Here is a 16,440-nt window from a genome sequence, read left to right on the forward strand (position 1 = left end):
ACCCCACTTTGGGGCTCAGCCCCTCACTTTGGGGGTGTGTACCCCTCACTCCGGGGGTCCGTACCCCACTTTGGGGGTGTGTACCCCTCACTCCGGGGGTCCGTACCCCACTCTGGGGGTGTGTTCCCCTCACCCCGGGGGTCCGTACCCCACTTTGGGGGTGTGTACCCCTCACTCCGGGGGTCTGTACCCCACTTTGGGGGTGTGTACTCCTCACCCCGGGGGTCCATACCCCACTCTGGGGGTCTGTTCCCCTCACCCCGGGGGTCCGTACCCCACTTTGGGGGTGTGTACCCCTCACCCCGGGGGTCCGTACCCCACTTTGGGGGTCTGTACCCCTCACTCCGGGGGTCCGTACCCCACTTTGGGGGTGTGTACCCCTCACCCCGGGGGTCCGTACCCCACTTTAGGGGGTCCATACCCCACTTTGGGGCTCAGCCCCCCACTCTGGGGGTGTGTACCCCTCACTCCGGGGGTCCGTACCCCACTCTGGGGGTCCGTACCCCTCACCCCGGGGGTCCGTACCCCACTCCGGGGGTCCGCACCCCTCACCCCGGGGGTCCCGCCCCCAGGGCGCCGGCGGAACGTGAACTGCCTGCGGCACGCGGTGCTGTGGTACGAGGACCACGGGCAGCGCTGCCCGTACGAGCCGCGGCTGGCGGAGCTGGAGCCCTCGGTGGGGCTCTTCACCACGGCCGTGTGGCAGTGCGAGCGCGGGCACCGCTACTTCCAGGACCTGCACTCGCCCCTGCGCCCGCCCAGCGACTCCGAGGGGGACGACGGTGGGGAGGGGGCTGGGGGTCGGGGGGTGCGGGGGGTGTGGGGGGTGTGGGGTTTGGGGTCTGGGAGGTCTGGGGTCTGGGGTTTGGGGTCTGGTGTGCATGGGGTGTGGGGAGTTTGGGGTCTGGGGGGCGCAGGGTTTGGGGAGTCTGGGGGCTGTGGGGGGCAGGGGCTTGGGGTCTGGGGGGTTTGGGGTGTGGGGGGCGCAGGGTTTGGGGAGTCTGGGGAGTCTTGGGGGGTCTGGGGAGTGTGGGGGCTGTGGGGTTTGGAGTGAGGGGAGTCTGGGGGATCTGGGGGACATGAGGTTTGGGGTCTGGGGGGTTTGGGGTGTTGAGGATGTGGGGTCTGGGGTGTTTGGGGGGTTTGGGGTTTGGGGGGTCTGGGGGGTTTGGTGTGCGGGGGCGTTGGAGTGCGTGGGATTTGGGATGTGGGGTCTGGTGGTTGTGTGGGGCTTGGGTGGTATGTGGGGTTTGAGTGGTGTGTGGGATTTGGGGTCTGGGGGTTGTGTGGGGCTTGGGTAGTGTGTGGGGTTTGAGTGGTGTGTGGGATTTGGGGTCTGGGGGGTTTGGGGTCTGGGGGTTTTGGAGGTGTCTGGGGACAGCCCGAGTTCTTTTTGGGGCATTTTGAGTCTCGAGGGGATTTTTGGGTGGTCCCTGAGATTTTTAGGGTCTGGAGGGGGGTTTCCTCCCCTTGACTCTCGGGCTCCCCCCCGCAGCCCCCGGCTCTTCCTCCTCCTCCTCCTCCTCCTCGGGGGGGTGCAGCTCGGGCTCTGAGGCAGCTCCGGTTCCGGGGGGGGGTCCCGCGGTGCCCGCCGCCCCCCCCGGGGGTCCCGCCGCCCCCGCCGGGGGTCCGGCCCCCCCCCCCGAGGCGCTGGAGGCGGTGGTCTGCGTGCCCCTGCCCCTGCCCGTGCCGCGGGGGGGGCCGGGCGGGGGCGGCCCCCCCACCCTGCTGCAGGGCCCCCCCCTCCTGATCCTGGCCGGGCCCGGCTGCGAGGCCCTGGGGGGGCTCCAGCTCGGCCTGGGCGGGGCCCAGGTGCTGCTCGAGGGGGGCGGCGCCTTCCCCGCCCCACCTGAGGAGCCACACCTGGCCAAGACAGGTGAGGGGGGGGCTGGGGGGAAATGGGGGAGGGGTTGGGGGGATTTAGAATGGGGGGGGGGTGGGGGATGAGTGGGGTTGGGGAAGGGTTGGGGTCAGGAGTGGGGATTTGGGGTTAGAAATGGGAGATTTGGGGTCAGGAATGGGGGATTGGGGTCAGGAGTGGGGGATTGGAGAAGATTTTGGGTCAGGAATTGGGGGGATTGGGTCAGGAATGGGGGAAGATTTGGGGCCAGGAGTTTGGGGGGGGCTGGGATGCGTCTGGGGGGTCTCGGGGGTCTCAGCAGCCCCGCTGATGGCAGAGGAGGATGAGGAGGACCCGGTGCTGAGGCTGAAGCAGGAGGAGCTGCCCCCACCCCCCGCCGAGCCCCCCCCTCCGGAGCCCCCCCGGGAGCCCCCCCGGGACCCCTCCCCAGCCGAGGAGCCCGAGGGGTCGACGATCATCTACGAGATCCCCAAAGAGCCAGAAAGGTCGGGGGGCCCTGGGGGGCCTTGGGGGGTTTAGGGGGTCATTTGGGGGGGTTTAGGGGGTCCCTGGGGGTCCCTGGGGGGGTTAGGGGGTCCCTGGGGGGGCCCAGGTTACCTGAGTGTGTGCAGGAGGGGGGAGCACCTGGGAGGTTTTGGGGTGAGGGGCTGTTTTATTTGGGGGGATTTGGGAGTTATGGGGAGGTTTTTGGGGAGGGGTCGTTCTGGGGGGGGCAGGGGGCTCAGGTGGGCTGCTCTGGTACCTGTCCCCCACCTTTTTGGGGGGGGGGGCTCACAGCAGGCTCTGCAGGCCCCGGCGGAGCCGACGGGGCCGCGCCCCCTCCCCAGACCCCGAGGACCCCCCCCGAGCCCCTGAGCTGCCCCTACAGCACCTGTGCACAGGAGTTCAGCACCCTCAGCAGCTTCCAGGTGCCTGGAGCGGGGGGCACGCCCCCTCACCTGTCCCACATTCCCCCTCACCTGTCCCGGACCACCCCTCACCTCCCTGGTGCCCCCCAGAGCCACCTGAGCCAGGTGCACTGCAGGGCCCGGAGCCAGGTGTGCCCCCAGCCCGGCTGCGGGAAGAGCTTTCACCTGGCCAAGCACCTGCGGCGCCACATGGGCGTGCACTCAGGTGAGCCCCCAGGTGTGCCCCCAAACCCCCCCCCCCTTTGAATGCTCCCCAAATCCCCCTCCCTCCACGGCAGGAGGTTTCACCTGTGGCCACCTCTCAGGTGAGCCCCCCCCATTCCCCGCGTGCCCCCCCAGGTGTGCGGGAGTTCACCTGTGACACCTGCAGCAAATCCTTCAAGCGCAAGAACCACCTGGAGGTGCACAGGAGGACACACACCGGGGAGACCCCCCTGCAGTGAGTGGGGGGGGTCCCGCCATGGACTGAGACCCCCCCGGAGGGCGAGGAGGGGTCCCCGGGCACACCTGACGCCCACCTTGCCCCCCCAGGTGCGAGGTGTGCGGGTACCGGTGCCGCCAGCGCGCCTCCCTCACCTGGCACATGCGGAGACACGGGGGGCTCCAGGGTCACCCCGAGCCCCGCGGCACCTAGGGACCCCCCGACTCACCTGGGACCCCCCCGACTCACCTGGGCCCCCCTGGACTCACCTGGGCCCCCCTGGACTCACCTGGGCCCCCCTTGGGCTCGCCTGGGGCCCCCCTGGACTCACCTGGACCCCCCGATGTTCCTGCAGCTGCACCTGGAAGTGAAGAGGAACCACCTGGGGGGGTCCTGAGCCCCTCCCCGGGACACCCCCAGCACCTGAGGGTCCCCTCTGGACTGTCCCGTCCCCCCCCAGGTGACCCTGTGCCCCCCTCTCACCTTTTATTTATTTCCTTATTGTCGCTTGTCACCCCCCTGGGGACACCTGGGGGTTTGGGGGGGGGGGGTCTGGGGGGCACTGGGGGGGGCACAGACCCCTCCCCAACCCCCCGGGACCCCCCCCGGGACCCCCCCCAGTCCATTAAAATCGGGACTTTTCGTGCTGCTGCTTCTCTGGGGGGGCTCGGGGGTCCCGCAGGGTTTGGGGAGGTCCCGCAGGGCTTGGCGGGTCCCTCGCAGGTGCCCCCTCCCCATTTCGGGGGGCGTCGCCCCCCGGGCGAGCCGCGCTCGAGCTCGGCGCTGTCCCCGGTGCTGAAGCGGCGGCGGCCGCTCCGCGACCTTCATCACCCTCCTCTTCCTCCGCGTCCCTCCTCCTCCTCCTTCCCCCCCACCCTCCCTGCGCTTCCTCCTCCTCCTCCTCCTCCTCCATTCCCTCTTTCTCCCTCTTCTCCATCCCTCCCCGTCCTTCCTCCTCCTCCTCCCCCCGTGGGCGGGGCCTTGGGGGTCTCGGGGGGCTTCGGGCCCTGGAGGGGGGGGAGGGCGGTTCTTTTTTTGGGGGGGGGCCGGGCTGACCCACCTCTTTTGGGGGGGGGGGAACGGTCGGACCCACCTCTTTAGGGGGGGGCGGACTGACCCACCTTTTTTTGGGGGGGGGGGGCGCGGACGGAACCATCTCGGGAGGGGGGGGTGGGGTGGGGGGGCGGTTTTTTGGGGGGCCCCGCCCCGCGCCCGCCCAAGGACGTTTAAAGGACCGACGGGGCCGCCGCTCGCAGCGCCCGGTGCCGCCGCCGCGACCCCCGGAGCCCCCCCCCCGGCCTCCCCCCGGGCCCCCCGAGCCCTCGGGGCCGTGCGGGGCCCCCCCCCCCCCCCCCGGCGACACGATGGTGACGGTAGGAACGGGGTGGGGAGGGGGATTGCGGGGATCCCCCCCTCCCTGATCTTCCATCCCCCCCCATCCCCCTCCCCCAATTCCCACCCCCCTCTCCTCTCGGTGTCCCCCCCCCCCCGCCGTGAGCGTGTCACACGCTCGGCTGGGGACACGGCGTCACACGCGGGTGGCACCTGCGGGGACACGCGCGTGCAAGGGAGGGGCGCGGACCCCTCCCCAAACCGCGGCCGTTTTGGGCTGGGGGGGGGGGGCACACGGCACACGTGTGTGGCTGTCCCCGCGTGTCGCTGTCCCCACGCCCCCCGGGGCCGTGGCTGGTGGCCCCGGGTGTCCCCATCGCCCGGTGACAAAGGGCCATTGTCACCCGCCCCGCGCTATTGGGGAGGGGGGGAAGGGGCGGGGGCGCTGCCGCACAATGGGGGGATTGTCCCCCCCGTGGCCCCACCCGGGTGTCACTGTCCCCCGTGCCACGTCCCCGCCTCCCGCTGTCCCTGTCCCCGCAGCGCCGTCCCCATGTCCCGGCGCCGTCCCCACGATGCCGCCGTCCCCCCGCCGTGGCCATGCCCGCTCTGTCGCCGTCCCCCGGCGGTCCCTGTCCCCGCGGTGACCCCCTGTGACGCCCCCTGTCCCCCCAGCAGATCCTGAGCACGGTGGAGGCCCAGGCTCCCAGCGCCGCGGGGCCGTCGGGCTGCGGCCCCGTCCCCGTCCCTGTCCCCGTGGTGGCCGTGCCAGGCCCGGGGGTGGCGGCGGCGCTGCCCAACGGGGCCCCCCCGGGTCCCCCCCCCGTGGCCGACGACAGCAAAACCAACCTGATCGTCAACTACCTGCCGCAGTCCATGAGCCAGGAGGAGCTGCGGAGCCTCTTCGGCAGCCTCGGCGACATCGAGTCCTGCAAGCTCGTCAGGGACAAGGTCACCGGTACGGGCGGGGACCGGGCACGGCGACACGGGGACACTGCGGGGGACAGGGCAGGGGGACACGGGGACATGGGACAGGGGATGGGGACAGGGGACAGGGCAGAGAGACAGGGGGACATGGGGCAGGGACAGGGCACAGGGACAGGGCATGGGGACATGGGGACGGGGCAGGGGGACACAGGGACAGGGCAGAGAGACAGGGGGACATGGGGCAGGGACAGGGCACAGGGACAGGGCATGGGGACATGGGGACGGGGCAGGGGGACACAGGGACAGGGCATGGGGACACGGGGACATGGGGCAGGGACAGGGCACAGGGACAGGGCATGGGGACATGGGGACGGGGCAGGGGGACACAGGGACACAGCATTGGGGGACAGGGCAGGGAGAGGGCACAGGGACAGGACACAGGGCAGGGACAGGGCATGGGGACACGGGGATATGAGGTGTGGGAGATGGGACACGGTGACATGGGCAGTGGGACAAGGGATGCAGGACACGGAGAAATGGGACACGGTGACATGGGAAGGCAGAAGGGACATGGGGACCTGTGGGGACAGGGATAGTCGGTGACAATGGGAGCAGGGACAATTTGGTGTCCCCTCACTACCCCATGACCCTGGTGTCCCTGTCCCCATGACCCCAGTGTCCCTGTCCCCACGGGTTTGACCCTGAGTGCCACATCCATGGGGACACAGGGCACACAGGCATCACGGGGACAGCGAGGCTGGCGGGGTGGCCGTGGATCTGGGGACAGGGGTGGGGGTGGCTCGGGGAGCACAGGGGACAGTGCCACCCCGGTGACAGTGACACGGTGTCCCAGGACAAAGCCTGGGCTACGGCTTTGTCAACTACGTGGAGGCCGGTGACGCCGACAGGGCCATCGGGGCCCTCAACGGCCTCAAGCTGCAGACCAAGACCATCAAGGTGCCCTGGGGACATGGGGGGTCACCTGGGGGGGCTCTGGGGAGGGGGAGGCACCTGGGGGGCACCTGGGGGGCTTTTGGGGAGGAGGGCCACACCTGGGATCCTTCAGGGGGGCCCTTTGTGGTGGAGGGGGCACTCGTGGGGCGCGGAAGGCCTGGGTGGGCGGTGCCCGTGTCCCCTGGGCGTCCCGAGGGCTCACCTGTCCCCCCAGGTGTCCTACGCCCGGCCCAGCTCCGCCTCCATCCGCGATGCCAACCTGTACGTGAGCGGCCTGCCCAAGGCCATGGGGCAGAAGGAGATGGAGCAGCTCTTCTCCCAGTACGGCCGCATCATCACCTCCCGCATCCTCGTGGACCAGGTCACAGGTGAGGCCTGCAGGGCCCAGGTGTGCTCGGAGCGCACCTGGGAGGGTGGGGCATCCCTGGGCTGGGGGGGGTCCTGGGGGAGGTGGGACACTCCTGGGGGGTGGGACATCCCTGGGCTGGGGGGGGTCCTGGAGGAGGTGGGACACTCCTGGGGGGTGGGACATCCCTGGGCTGGGGGGTCCTGGGGGTCCTGGAGGAGGTGGGACACTCCTGGGGGGTGGGGCATCCCTGGGCTGGGGGGTCCTGGGGGAGGTGGGACCCTCCTAGGAGCTCCTGGTGGTGGGACATCCTGGGAATGGGGGTTCAGGGGGATTTTGGGGGTTCTGGAGAGGTGGGGCTCCCCTTGGGGGGTTACCCAGCGATCCCTTTAGGGTCTGTGGGTGGGCGAGGCAGGAAGGGGGTTCGGGGGGGGCTGTCCCTGATCCCCTGTCACCTGCGCAGGTGTGTCCCGGGGGGTGGGCTTCATCCGCTTCGACAAGCGCGTGGAGGCCGAGGAGGCCGTGCGGGGGCTGCACGGGCAGAAGCCCCTCGGGGCCGCCGAGCCCATCACGGTCAAGTTCGCCAACAGCCCCGGGCAGAAATCGGGGGGGGCCCTGCTGAGCCTCTGCCCCGGAGCCCGGCGCTACGGGGCCCTGCACCCCCCCCCGCAGCGCTTCCGGTGAGGGATGGCGTGGGGAGGGGGACACCCCCAGGAATGGGGGTTCTGGGGGGCTTGGGGAGCGTGGGACACCCCTGGGAATGGGGGTCAGGGGTCTTGAGGGGGCTGGGAGGTCCCTGGGAATGGGGTTCTGGGGGGTCAGAGGGGTGGGACACCGCCCGGAACAGAGGCACTGGGGGGTCCTGGGATGGTCCGGGGGCGGGGAACATAAACCCCAAGGATCCTGGGAGTGCTCAGAGCAGGGGGGGGCACAGGGACACCCCTGTCACCAGGGCCACCCCCGATCACAGCCCCTCACTCCCCCCAGCCTCGACAACTTGCTGAACGTGGCCTATGGGGTGAAGAGGTAACGCCCCCCCCCCAGATCCCCCCAAACCCCCCCAGATCCCCCCAAACCGCACCCTGGGGACCCTCCCCGGCTGAGGAGGGACCCCGGGAGCCCCGCGCTGACCCCGGGCCAGCCCGCTGTCGCTGCTGCCCAGGTTCTCCCCGCTGGCCATCGAGGCGGTGCCGGCGCTGGCCGGGGTGGGCCTGGGCACGCCCGGGCCGGGCTGGTGCATCTTCGTCTACAACCTGGCGCCCGAGGCGGACGAGAGCGTCCTGTGGCAGCTCTTCGGGCCCTTCGGCGCCGTCACCAACGTCAAGGTGATCCGCGACTTCGCCACCAACAAGTGCAAGGGCTTCGGCTTCGTCACCATGACCAACTACGAGGAGGCGGCCATGGCCATCGCCAGCCTCAACGGCTACCGCCTGGGCGAGCGCGTGCTCCAGGTGTCCTTCAAGACCACCAAGCAGCACAAGGCCTGAGGTGGGTGGGGGGCTGCAGGGGTCTCCTGTGGGGGTGTGGGGACCCCCCCCCCGTGAGCGCCGTGGTGAAATTGGGATGGAGGGTTTGGGGACTTCCTCTGTGGGCACCATGGAACCCAACTGGAGACCTTGGGGACTTTCAAGGACCTTGAGGGACCCCCATGAGCACCATGGAGGAACCCAACTGGAGACCTTGGGGACCTTCAAGGACCTTGAGGGACCCCCATGAGCACCATGGAGGAACCCAACTGGAGACCTTGGGGACCTTCAGGGACCTTGAGGGACCCCCATGAACACCATGGAGAAACCCAACTGGAGACCTTGGGGACCTTCAGGGACCTTGAGGGACCTTCGGGGACCCCCATGAGCACCATGGAGACCACGGAGAAACCCAGCTAGAGACCTTGGGGACCTTCAGGGACCTTCAGGGACCCCCATGAGCACCATGGAGGAACCCAACTGGAGACCTTGGGGACCTTCAGGGACCTTGAGGGACCTTTGGGGACCCCCATGAGCACCATGGAGACCACGGAGAAACCCAGCTAGAGACCCTGGGGACGTCCAGGGACCTCCATGAGCACCATGGACACCATGGAGAAACCCAACTGGAGACCTTGGGGACCTTGAGGGACCCCTGTGAGCACCATGGAGATCATGGAGAAGCCCACATGAAGACCAGGAGACCTCAGGGTCCCCCCCATGAGCACCATGGAGACCATGGAGGAACCCAACTGGAGACCTTGGGGACCTTCAGGGACCTTCGGGGACCCCCATGAGCACCATGGAGATCATGGAGAAGCCCACATGAAGACCTGGAGACCTCAGGGTCCCCCCCATGAGCACCATGGAGAAACCCAGCTGGAGACCCTGGGGACCTTGAGGGACCTTCAGGCACCCCCGTGAGCACCATGGAGACCATGGAGAAACCCAACTCAGGTCCTGGGCACCCCCTGCATGGACACCAAGGACATCCTGGGTCTCCAGGAGATGGAGAAAAGCACCTGGAGACCTTGGAGACCGTGGGGACCCCCCCATGAGTGCCACAGACACCATGGAGACCCCCTGAGACCCCCTCCGTGGCCACTGGGGACACCGTGGGGACACCTGACGCACAGCCCGGACACCTGGACACCCTCACCTGTCCCCGACGGGCATCCTGAGGACTCCTCCAGGTGCTGCAGGGCACTGGGAGGGGCCCTGGAAAGCCTGGAGACCCCCCCAGGACACTGTGGACACACCTGGGACCCCCCCCGGGTACCCCAAACCCCACCACTCCGGCAGTGGCCGGACCACCTGGAGCGGTGCCCCCCCCCTCACCTGATCCAGGTGTGTCCAGGTGGGGGCTGTGCCCCCCCTTCCCTCCACTCCAGGACTCCAGCAGGGAAGGGGGGGGTGGGGGCATCTTCTCACTCTCTCCTTCTTTCCACGTTTTCCCTTCATTTTCTGGGGGAGGGGGAGGAATTTTTGGGGAGGAAGAACAAAAATCAGGATGAATCACGTGTTTAATTGGACCTGTTACCCGTTATCAGGTAAGGAGGAGCGTGACTGGCGCGGGGAGCGGCGACTCCTCGGGAGCCGCCGGCCCAAATCCATCTATTTTTATAGCAGAATATTAAAAATATCCCCCAAAATCCCTGAAATCGCCTTTCCAGAGGGGGTGAGAACCTCCTTTGTGCTCCCCGAGTTCCTTAGAAGCGGTTTGTGAACCCCAAGAGGGATCAAGGCAAGTTTTGGGGGGTCAGAGGCACTGAAATGCCAGGGATTGCCCTGGCACCCCCGAAACTGGGAGGGAGGGGATGTGTCTTGTCACACTTCCCCCCCCTCCCTTCCCAAATTCTCCAAAATGGGCGATTTTTGCCCCAAATTACTCCACTTGCCGGAGTTTGGAGCCTCCTGTTCAAAAAAAATAATCAAAGGGCGGAACCCCACCTGAAAAGCCCCAACCCTGAGTTCCCCCATACTCCTTATCATTGTTATTATTCTTAATTATTCTTAATTATTCTTCTTATTAATTATTATTGATGTTGTTATTATTCTTATTCTTCTTATTATTATTGCGGTTCTTATTTATTTTCCCTTCGCCGTCGGGATAATTTCTCACTTTTCAGTGGTTTATTTCCCATTTATTTCCTATTCTTCCCTGATTTTTCCCCTGATCCTGGCACTCCCCGGGACCCTCTTTTTTCTCCCCAGACCCTTCCCCAAACCCACCCCGGCTCCTGGTTTTTTTGTGTCGTGCCTGTGTGAAGCTTCTTGTAGTTTTAATTATTATTAATATAAATATTTAGGAGCGACCCCCGTGTCCAGATCCGCCATCACACCCCCCCCCCCCCCCGCCCCAAACTCTGACCCCCCAGCCCCTCTTCCAGGGATCCAGCCCCGGAATTTGGGGAGGGGGGCCAGGGGACCCCCAATTCAGTAGCAATAAGGGGTCCCCACCTCAGCCCCGGCCCGTTTTTGGGGGGCCCGACGTGGGGACAAAAGGTGCCCAGGGACCCCCTTGTGGCACTGCGGGACCCCTCGGAGGGGACCGGGACCCCCCGGCCCCCACCCCTGGACTCGACTCTTTGTATTTTTCATGGAAAAAAATCAATAAAAAAACTTAAAAGGCAGAATTTGTATGTTGTTTTGGCAGGGAGGGCGCATCTGTCCGGGACCGTTGGCCATTTTCCCCTCACGCTTCCAGCTCTTTTCCCCTCACGTTTCCCTCCATTTTCCTTTACGCTTCCCGCCCTTTCCCCCTCACGCTTCCAGCTCATTTTCCCTCACGTTTACAGCTCTTTTCCCCTCACGCTTCCCTCCATTTCCCCCTCACATTTCCTGCCTTTTCCCCCTCAATTTTCCCTCAATTTTCCCTCACGTTTCCCACTCTCTTCCCCTCATGTTTCCCTCCATTTTCCTTTACGTTTCCCGCTCTTTCCCCCTCGCGCTTCCAGATCATTTTCCCTCACGTTTACAGCCCTTTTCCCCTCACGTTTGCCACCAATTTCCCTTCTCATTTCCTGCCTTTTTCCCCTCAATTTTCCCTCAATTTTCCCTCACGTTTCCCACTCTCTTCGCCTCATGTTTGCCACCATTTTCCTTTACGCTTACCGCTCTTTTCTCCTTGTGTTTCCCGCCCTTTCCCCCTCACGCTTCCAGATCATTTTCCCGCATGTTTACAGCTCTTTTCCCCTCACGTTTCCCTCCATTTCCCCCTCACATTTCCTGCCTTTTCCCCCTCACATTTCCCTCAATTTTCCCTCACGTTTCCCGCTCTTTTTCCCTCACGTTTCCCTCCATTTTCCCCTCACGTTTACTGCTCTTTTTCCCTCACGTTTCCCTCCATTTTCGCCTCACGTTTACCACTCTTTTCCCCTCACGTTTGCCACCATTTCCCCCTCACGTTTACTGTTCTTTTCCCCTCACGTTTCCCTCCATTTTCCCGCATGTTTACTGCTCTTTTCCCCTCACGTTTGCCACCAATTTCCCTTCACATTTCCTGCCTTTTTCCCCTCAATTTTCCCCTCAATTTTCCCTCACGTTTCCCACTCTCTTCCCCTCATGTTTGCCACCATTTTCCCCTCACGCTTCCAGCTCTTTTCTCCTTGTGTTTCCCGCCCTTTCCCCCTCACACTTCCAGCTCATTTTCCCTCACGTTTACAGCTCTTTTCCCCTCACGTTTCCCTCCATTTCCCCCTCACATTTCCTGTCTTTTTCCCCCTCACATTTACCTCAATTTTCCCCTTATGTTTCCCACCCTTTCCCCCTCACGTTTCCCTCAATTTTCCCTCACGTTTCCCGCTCTTTTTCCCTCACGTTTCCCTCCATTTTCGCCTCACGTTTACCGCTCTTTTCCCCTCACGTTTGCCACCAATTTCCCTTCACATTTCCTGCCTTTTTCCCCTCAATTTTCCCCTCAATTTTCCCTCACGTTTCCCACTCTCTTCCCCTCATGTTTGCCACCATTTTCCCCTCACGCTTCCAGCTCTTTTCTCCTTGTGTTTCCTGCCCTTTTCCCCCTCACATTTCCTGCCTTTTTTGCCTCACGTTTCCCTCCACTTTCCCTCACGCTTCCTGCCCTTTTTCCATCACACAAACAACAGGAAAAGAAGCTTTTCCCTCTCCATTTCAGCATCTTTTCTCCTCAAAAGCTCCATTTTCCCCGAGGTCACTGGATGGATGGACTGGAGACAGACCGTGAGTGCTTTGGAGGGACGGGATGTGGCCGGGGGCTCCGGGACGCACTGGGGGGGGCGGTTTTGGGATTGCTGGACAAGGTTTAGAGGTGCTGAGAAGGTTTTGAGGGTGTTCATTGCATTGTAGGGGATGCTGCCATGGGTTTGAGGCTCTAAACGGGGAGGCTAAAGGGCGATTAAAGACTTCTCGGGCGTGTTCGGTAGATCTGCGTACCCGCCACGCTGCCGTAAAGCACCGCCACCCCTCAGCGAGCTCGCCGCACTGCCGTAAAGTGCCGCCACATTGCCGTTAACCGCCGCAGCAGCTCCGAGCCCGCCACACTGCCGTAAAGCGCCGCCACCGCCCCCTTGTGTTCGCCACTCTGCCGTAAAGCGGCGGCGCCGCGCTGGCGACACTGCCGTAAAGCGGGGGGCAGGGGGACCAATTTTTAAGGGTTAGATTGGGGAGGAATCCCCATTTCCCCCCATTTTAAGGGTTAGATTGGGGAGGAATCCCCATTTCCCCCCATTTTAAGCGTTAAACTGGGGAGGAATCCCCATTTCCCCCCATTTTAAGGATTAGATTGGGGAGGAATCCCCGTTTCCCCCCATTTTAAGGGTTAGATTGGGGCAGAATCCCCGTTTCCCCCCATTTTAAGGGTTAGATTGGGGCGGAATCCCCATTTCCCCCCATTTTAAGGGTTAAACTGGGGAGGAATGCCCATTTCCCCCCATTTTAAGGGTTAGATTGGGGAGGAATGCCCATTTCCCCCCATTTTAAGGGTTAGATTGGGGAGGAATCCCCGTTTCCCCCCATTTTAAGGGTTAGATTGGGGAGGAATCCCCGTTTCCCCCCATTTTAAGGGTTAAATTGGGGCGGAATCCCCGTTTCCCCTCATTTTAAGGGTTAGATTGGGGAGGAATCCCCGTTTCCCCCCATTTTAAGGGTTAGATTGGGGAGGAATCCCCGTTTCCCCCCATTTTAAGGGTTAAATTGGGGAAGAATCCCCGTTTCCCCCAATTTTAAGGGTTAGATTGGGGCGGAATCCCCATTTCCCCCCATTTTAAGGGTTAAATTTGGGAGGAATCCCCGTTTCCCCTCATTTTAAGGGTTAGATTGGGGCGGAATCCCCGTTTCCCCCCATTTTAAGGGTTAAATTTGGGAGGAATCCCCGTTTCTCCCCATTTTAAGGGTTAGATTGGGGCGGAATCCCCGTTTCCCCCCATTTTAAGGGTTAAATTTGGGAGGAATCCCCGTTTCCCCTCATTTTAAGGGTTAGATTGGGGCGGAATCCCCGTTTCCCCCCATTTTAAGGGTTAAATTGACAGAAACCTCTTTATGGCCATTTGAGGAGTTTCATCGCGGCCCCCCCCCCCCCCCCCCCCCCTCTCCGTTTTAGGGGCAAAAAGGCTTCAAAAAGCCCCAAAACTGGAATTTCTTGAGGGAAAACCAGTGCGGGGTGAGGGGTGAAACTGGGGGCGGGGGGGAAATCCCATTTTCCCGGGATCGAAGGGGTTTGGATTGAGGCTGAAAACTCTTTTTTTGGTTATTTCAGGGGGTTCGGCCCAGGGGGGAGGATCCCTTTGTCCGTCCTGGAGGTTGAGAGGGACAGAGGGACAGAAAACAGAGGGACAGAGGGACAGACGGACACGGGGACAGGTGGATAGGGGACAGAGGGACAGGGGGACAGAGGGACAGAGGGAGAGAGGGACAAAGGGACAGAGGGACAGAGGGACAGAGGGACAGAGGGACAGAGGGACACTGGGACAGACGGACACGGGGACAGAGGGACAGAGGGACAGACGGACACGGGGACAGGTGGATAGGGGACAGAGGGACAGGGGGACAGAGGGACAGGGGACAGAGGGACAGAGGGACAGCGGGACAGAGGGACACTGGGGACAGAGGGACAGAGGGATAGAGAGACAGAGGGACAGACGGACGCGGGTGTCCGGGACAGGTCCCGCCGCTGCCGGTCCCGGGCGCACCGGGGGCACGCGGGGCCGGTGCGGGGTGGGAGGAGCCGCCCCCGCCGCGTTTCCGCCGCTGTCACCGGGGCCGCTCCCGCCGGGGACAAAGGCGGGACCATGCCGGGGAGCGCCGCGGCACCGGGAGGCGGCCAGGTACGGTACCGGCACCGGAACCGGGAACCGAGCGGCACCGGCAGCGGGAACGGCACAGGGAGCAGGAGCAGGAACGGCACCGGGAAAGGGAGCGGCACCGGGAGCGCGAACGGGAGCGGGAAGGGCACCGGGAGCGGCACCGGCGGGCACGGGAGACCCGCGCGGGGCCGGGGCCGGTGCGGGGGTGGGAGGAGCCGCCCCCGCCGCGTTTCCGCCGCTGTCACCGGGGCCGCTCCCGCCGGAGACAAAGGCGGGAGGATGGCGGGCAGCGCCGCGGCACCGGGAGGCGGCCAGGTACGGTACCGGCACCGGGAACGGCGCCGGGCGGCCCTTCCTGCGGTCCCTGCGGCGGCCAGAGCCCTCCCGGTGCCGGTGCTGCCGCCGGGACCGGAACCGCGGGGTGCCCGGAATGCGGAATTCGGGTCTGGGGGGTTCCGGGCCCGGGAGCTGCGGGTCCGGCGGTGCCGGGGGTGCAGTCGGTGCCGCGGGGAGGATTCCGGGGCCGGTGCCGGTGCCGCGGGATGCGATGCCGCGGTTTCCTTGGCAACCCGTACCGGGAGGAGCCGGGGGGCGGGCCGGGGTGAGAGCGGGGCTGCCGGGGAGCCCCGAGCCCACCGGCAGCCCCGGGCCGGTACCGGGCTCAGCCCCGAGCCCGGGGGCAGCCGTGGGTACCGGGGATTACCGGTGGTACCGGTGGGTACTGGGGGTTACCGGGGGTTACCGGTGGTACCGGCGGGTACTGGGGATTACTGGGATTACCGGGGGATACCGGGGGTTACCGGGGGATACCGGCGGGTGTACCGGGTGTCTCCGCATCCCCCCTGACCCTCCTCTCCCCCCGCAGGTCCCGCCGCCCCCCGGGACACGCCGGGGTCGCCCCGCGCGGGCCCCGCGCCCCGAGCCCCGGCAGCCGACATGAGCCGGAACCGGAGCGGCGCGGCCGGGCCCGAGCCGCAGGTCAGGGACACCGGGGGCACCGGGGGCGGGCGGGGGCACCGTGCCGTGCCGTGCCGTGCCGTGCCAGAGCGGTGCCGTGCCCATCCGTGCGGTTTGATGCCGTGCCCTGTGCCCTGCCGGGTGATGCCGTGCCGTGCCGTGCCGTGTGCTGGGAGGCTCCCGTGCCGTGCCAATCCATGCCGTGCGATGCCGTGCCGTGCCGTGCGAGGCTCCCGTGCCGTGCTGTGCCACACTGCTGTGCCGCTCGCTTGCCAAGCTGTGCCATTCCGTGCCGTGCCAGTCCCTGCTGTGCCGTGCCGTGCCGTGCCATATGGCGAGAGGCTGCCTGGCCGTGCCGTGCCGTGCCCTGTGCCCCGCCGGGTGATGCCGTGCCGTGCCGTGCCGTGCCGTGCCGTGCCGTGCCCCCCGCCCCTCTGACGCCCCCCGCGCCCCCCGCAGCCCCCCCGGGCCACGGCGGGCTCCGAGCTGCGCCGCGGGCGCCGCCGCCTCTCCGGGACCCTGCCCGGGCCCCCCTGGAAGCCCCCGGAGCCCCCCGACCCCCCGCGCCCCTCCTCGCTGCCCCTGCGGGCCCCGCCCGGCACCCCGGCCCGCTCCCCCAGGTACCGGGGACACGGGGGGGGACACCGGGGGGGACACCGGGGGGGACACGGGGGGGACACCGGGGGGCACACCGGGGGGGACACGGGGGGTGCCGGTGACGACCCAGGGGGGTTTGGGGGAGCTCCGGCCATGCTGGGAGGGGTCCCTTGGCTGGGGAGGGGGACAGACGTGGGGACAGACGTGGGGACAGTGCCAGGACGTGCCCGGGCTGGGGACGGTGCCCCCCGAGCGTCCCCACAGCCTCTGGGGAGGGGCGACCCCAGTGTGGCGCTGTCATGGAAACGGGGGGCCACCCCCAAACCTGGGGGCTGGGTAGAGGGGACCTCCACCCTGGACCCCCAGCCCGGCCCGGGGGTCCCTGCAGGG

At 65.8% G+C, this 16,440-nt stretch overlaps 2 protein-coding genes across 2 annotated transcripts; both read left to right on the top strand.

Annotated features, from left to right (window-relative positions):
* Nucleotides 1-410: 410 nt before the first annotated feature.
* Nucleotides 411-3,732, top strand: LOC132340927 (zinc finger protein 653-like; the record flags this gene model as incomplete). The annotated part of the gene is made up of 7 exons (XM_059872116.1): nt 411-782; nt 1,496-1,876; nt 2,178-2,354; nt 2,642-2,769; nt 2,860-2,974; nt 3,109-3,208; nt 3,301-3,732. Coding segments are annotated over 7 exons (1,376 nt in total), but the record flags the coding sequence as incomplete, so codon positions are not given.
* An 822-nt stretch (nt 3,733-4,554) lies between these two features.
* Nucleotides 4,555-10,851, top strand: LOC132340865 (ELAV-like protein 3). The gene is made up of 8 exons (XM_059872034.1): nt 4,555-4,563; nt 5,180-5,480; nt 6,303-6,406; nt 6,618-6,771; nt 7,213-7,429; nt 7,737-7,775; nt 7,891-8,237; nt 8,572-10,851. Exons 1-7 carry the CDS (start codon nt 4,555-4,557, stop codon nt 8,234-8,236), a joined length of 1,170 nt encoding a protein of 389 aa, XP_059728017.1. The 3' UTR covers nt 8,237; nt 8,572-10,851.
* The last annotated feature ends 5,589 nt before the right edge of the window (nt 10,852-16,440 follow it).

This window comes from Haemorhous mexicanus, chromosome 34 (assembly GCF_027477595.1).
Source record: "Haemorhous mexicanus isolate bHaeMex1 chromosome 34, bHaeMex1.pri, whole genome shotgun sequence".
NCBI lineage: Eukaryota > Metazoa > Chordata > Aves > Passeriformes > Fringillidae > Haemorhous > Haemorhous mexicanus.

What these genes read in the sequence shown, in the direction of transcription:
- LOC132340865 (XM_059872034.1), top strand. An exon ending in CGTCAGGGACAAGGTCACCG is followed by an intron (nt 5,481 to 6,302) that starts GTACGGGCGGGG and finishes ACGGTGTCCCAG; the next exon opens with GACAAAGCCTGGGCTACGGC. An exon ending in CCCCCCCCGCAGCGCTTCCG is followed by an intron (nt 7,430 to 7,736) that starts GTGAGGGATGGC and finishes CACTCCCCCCAG; the next exon opens with CCTCGACAACTTGCTGAACG.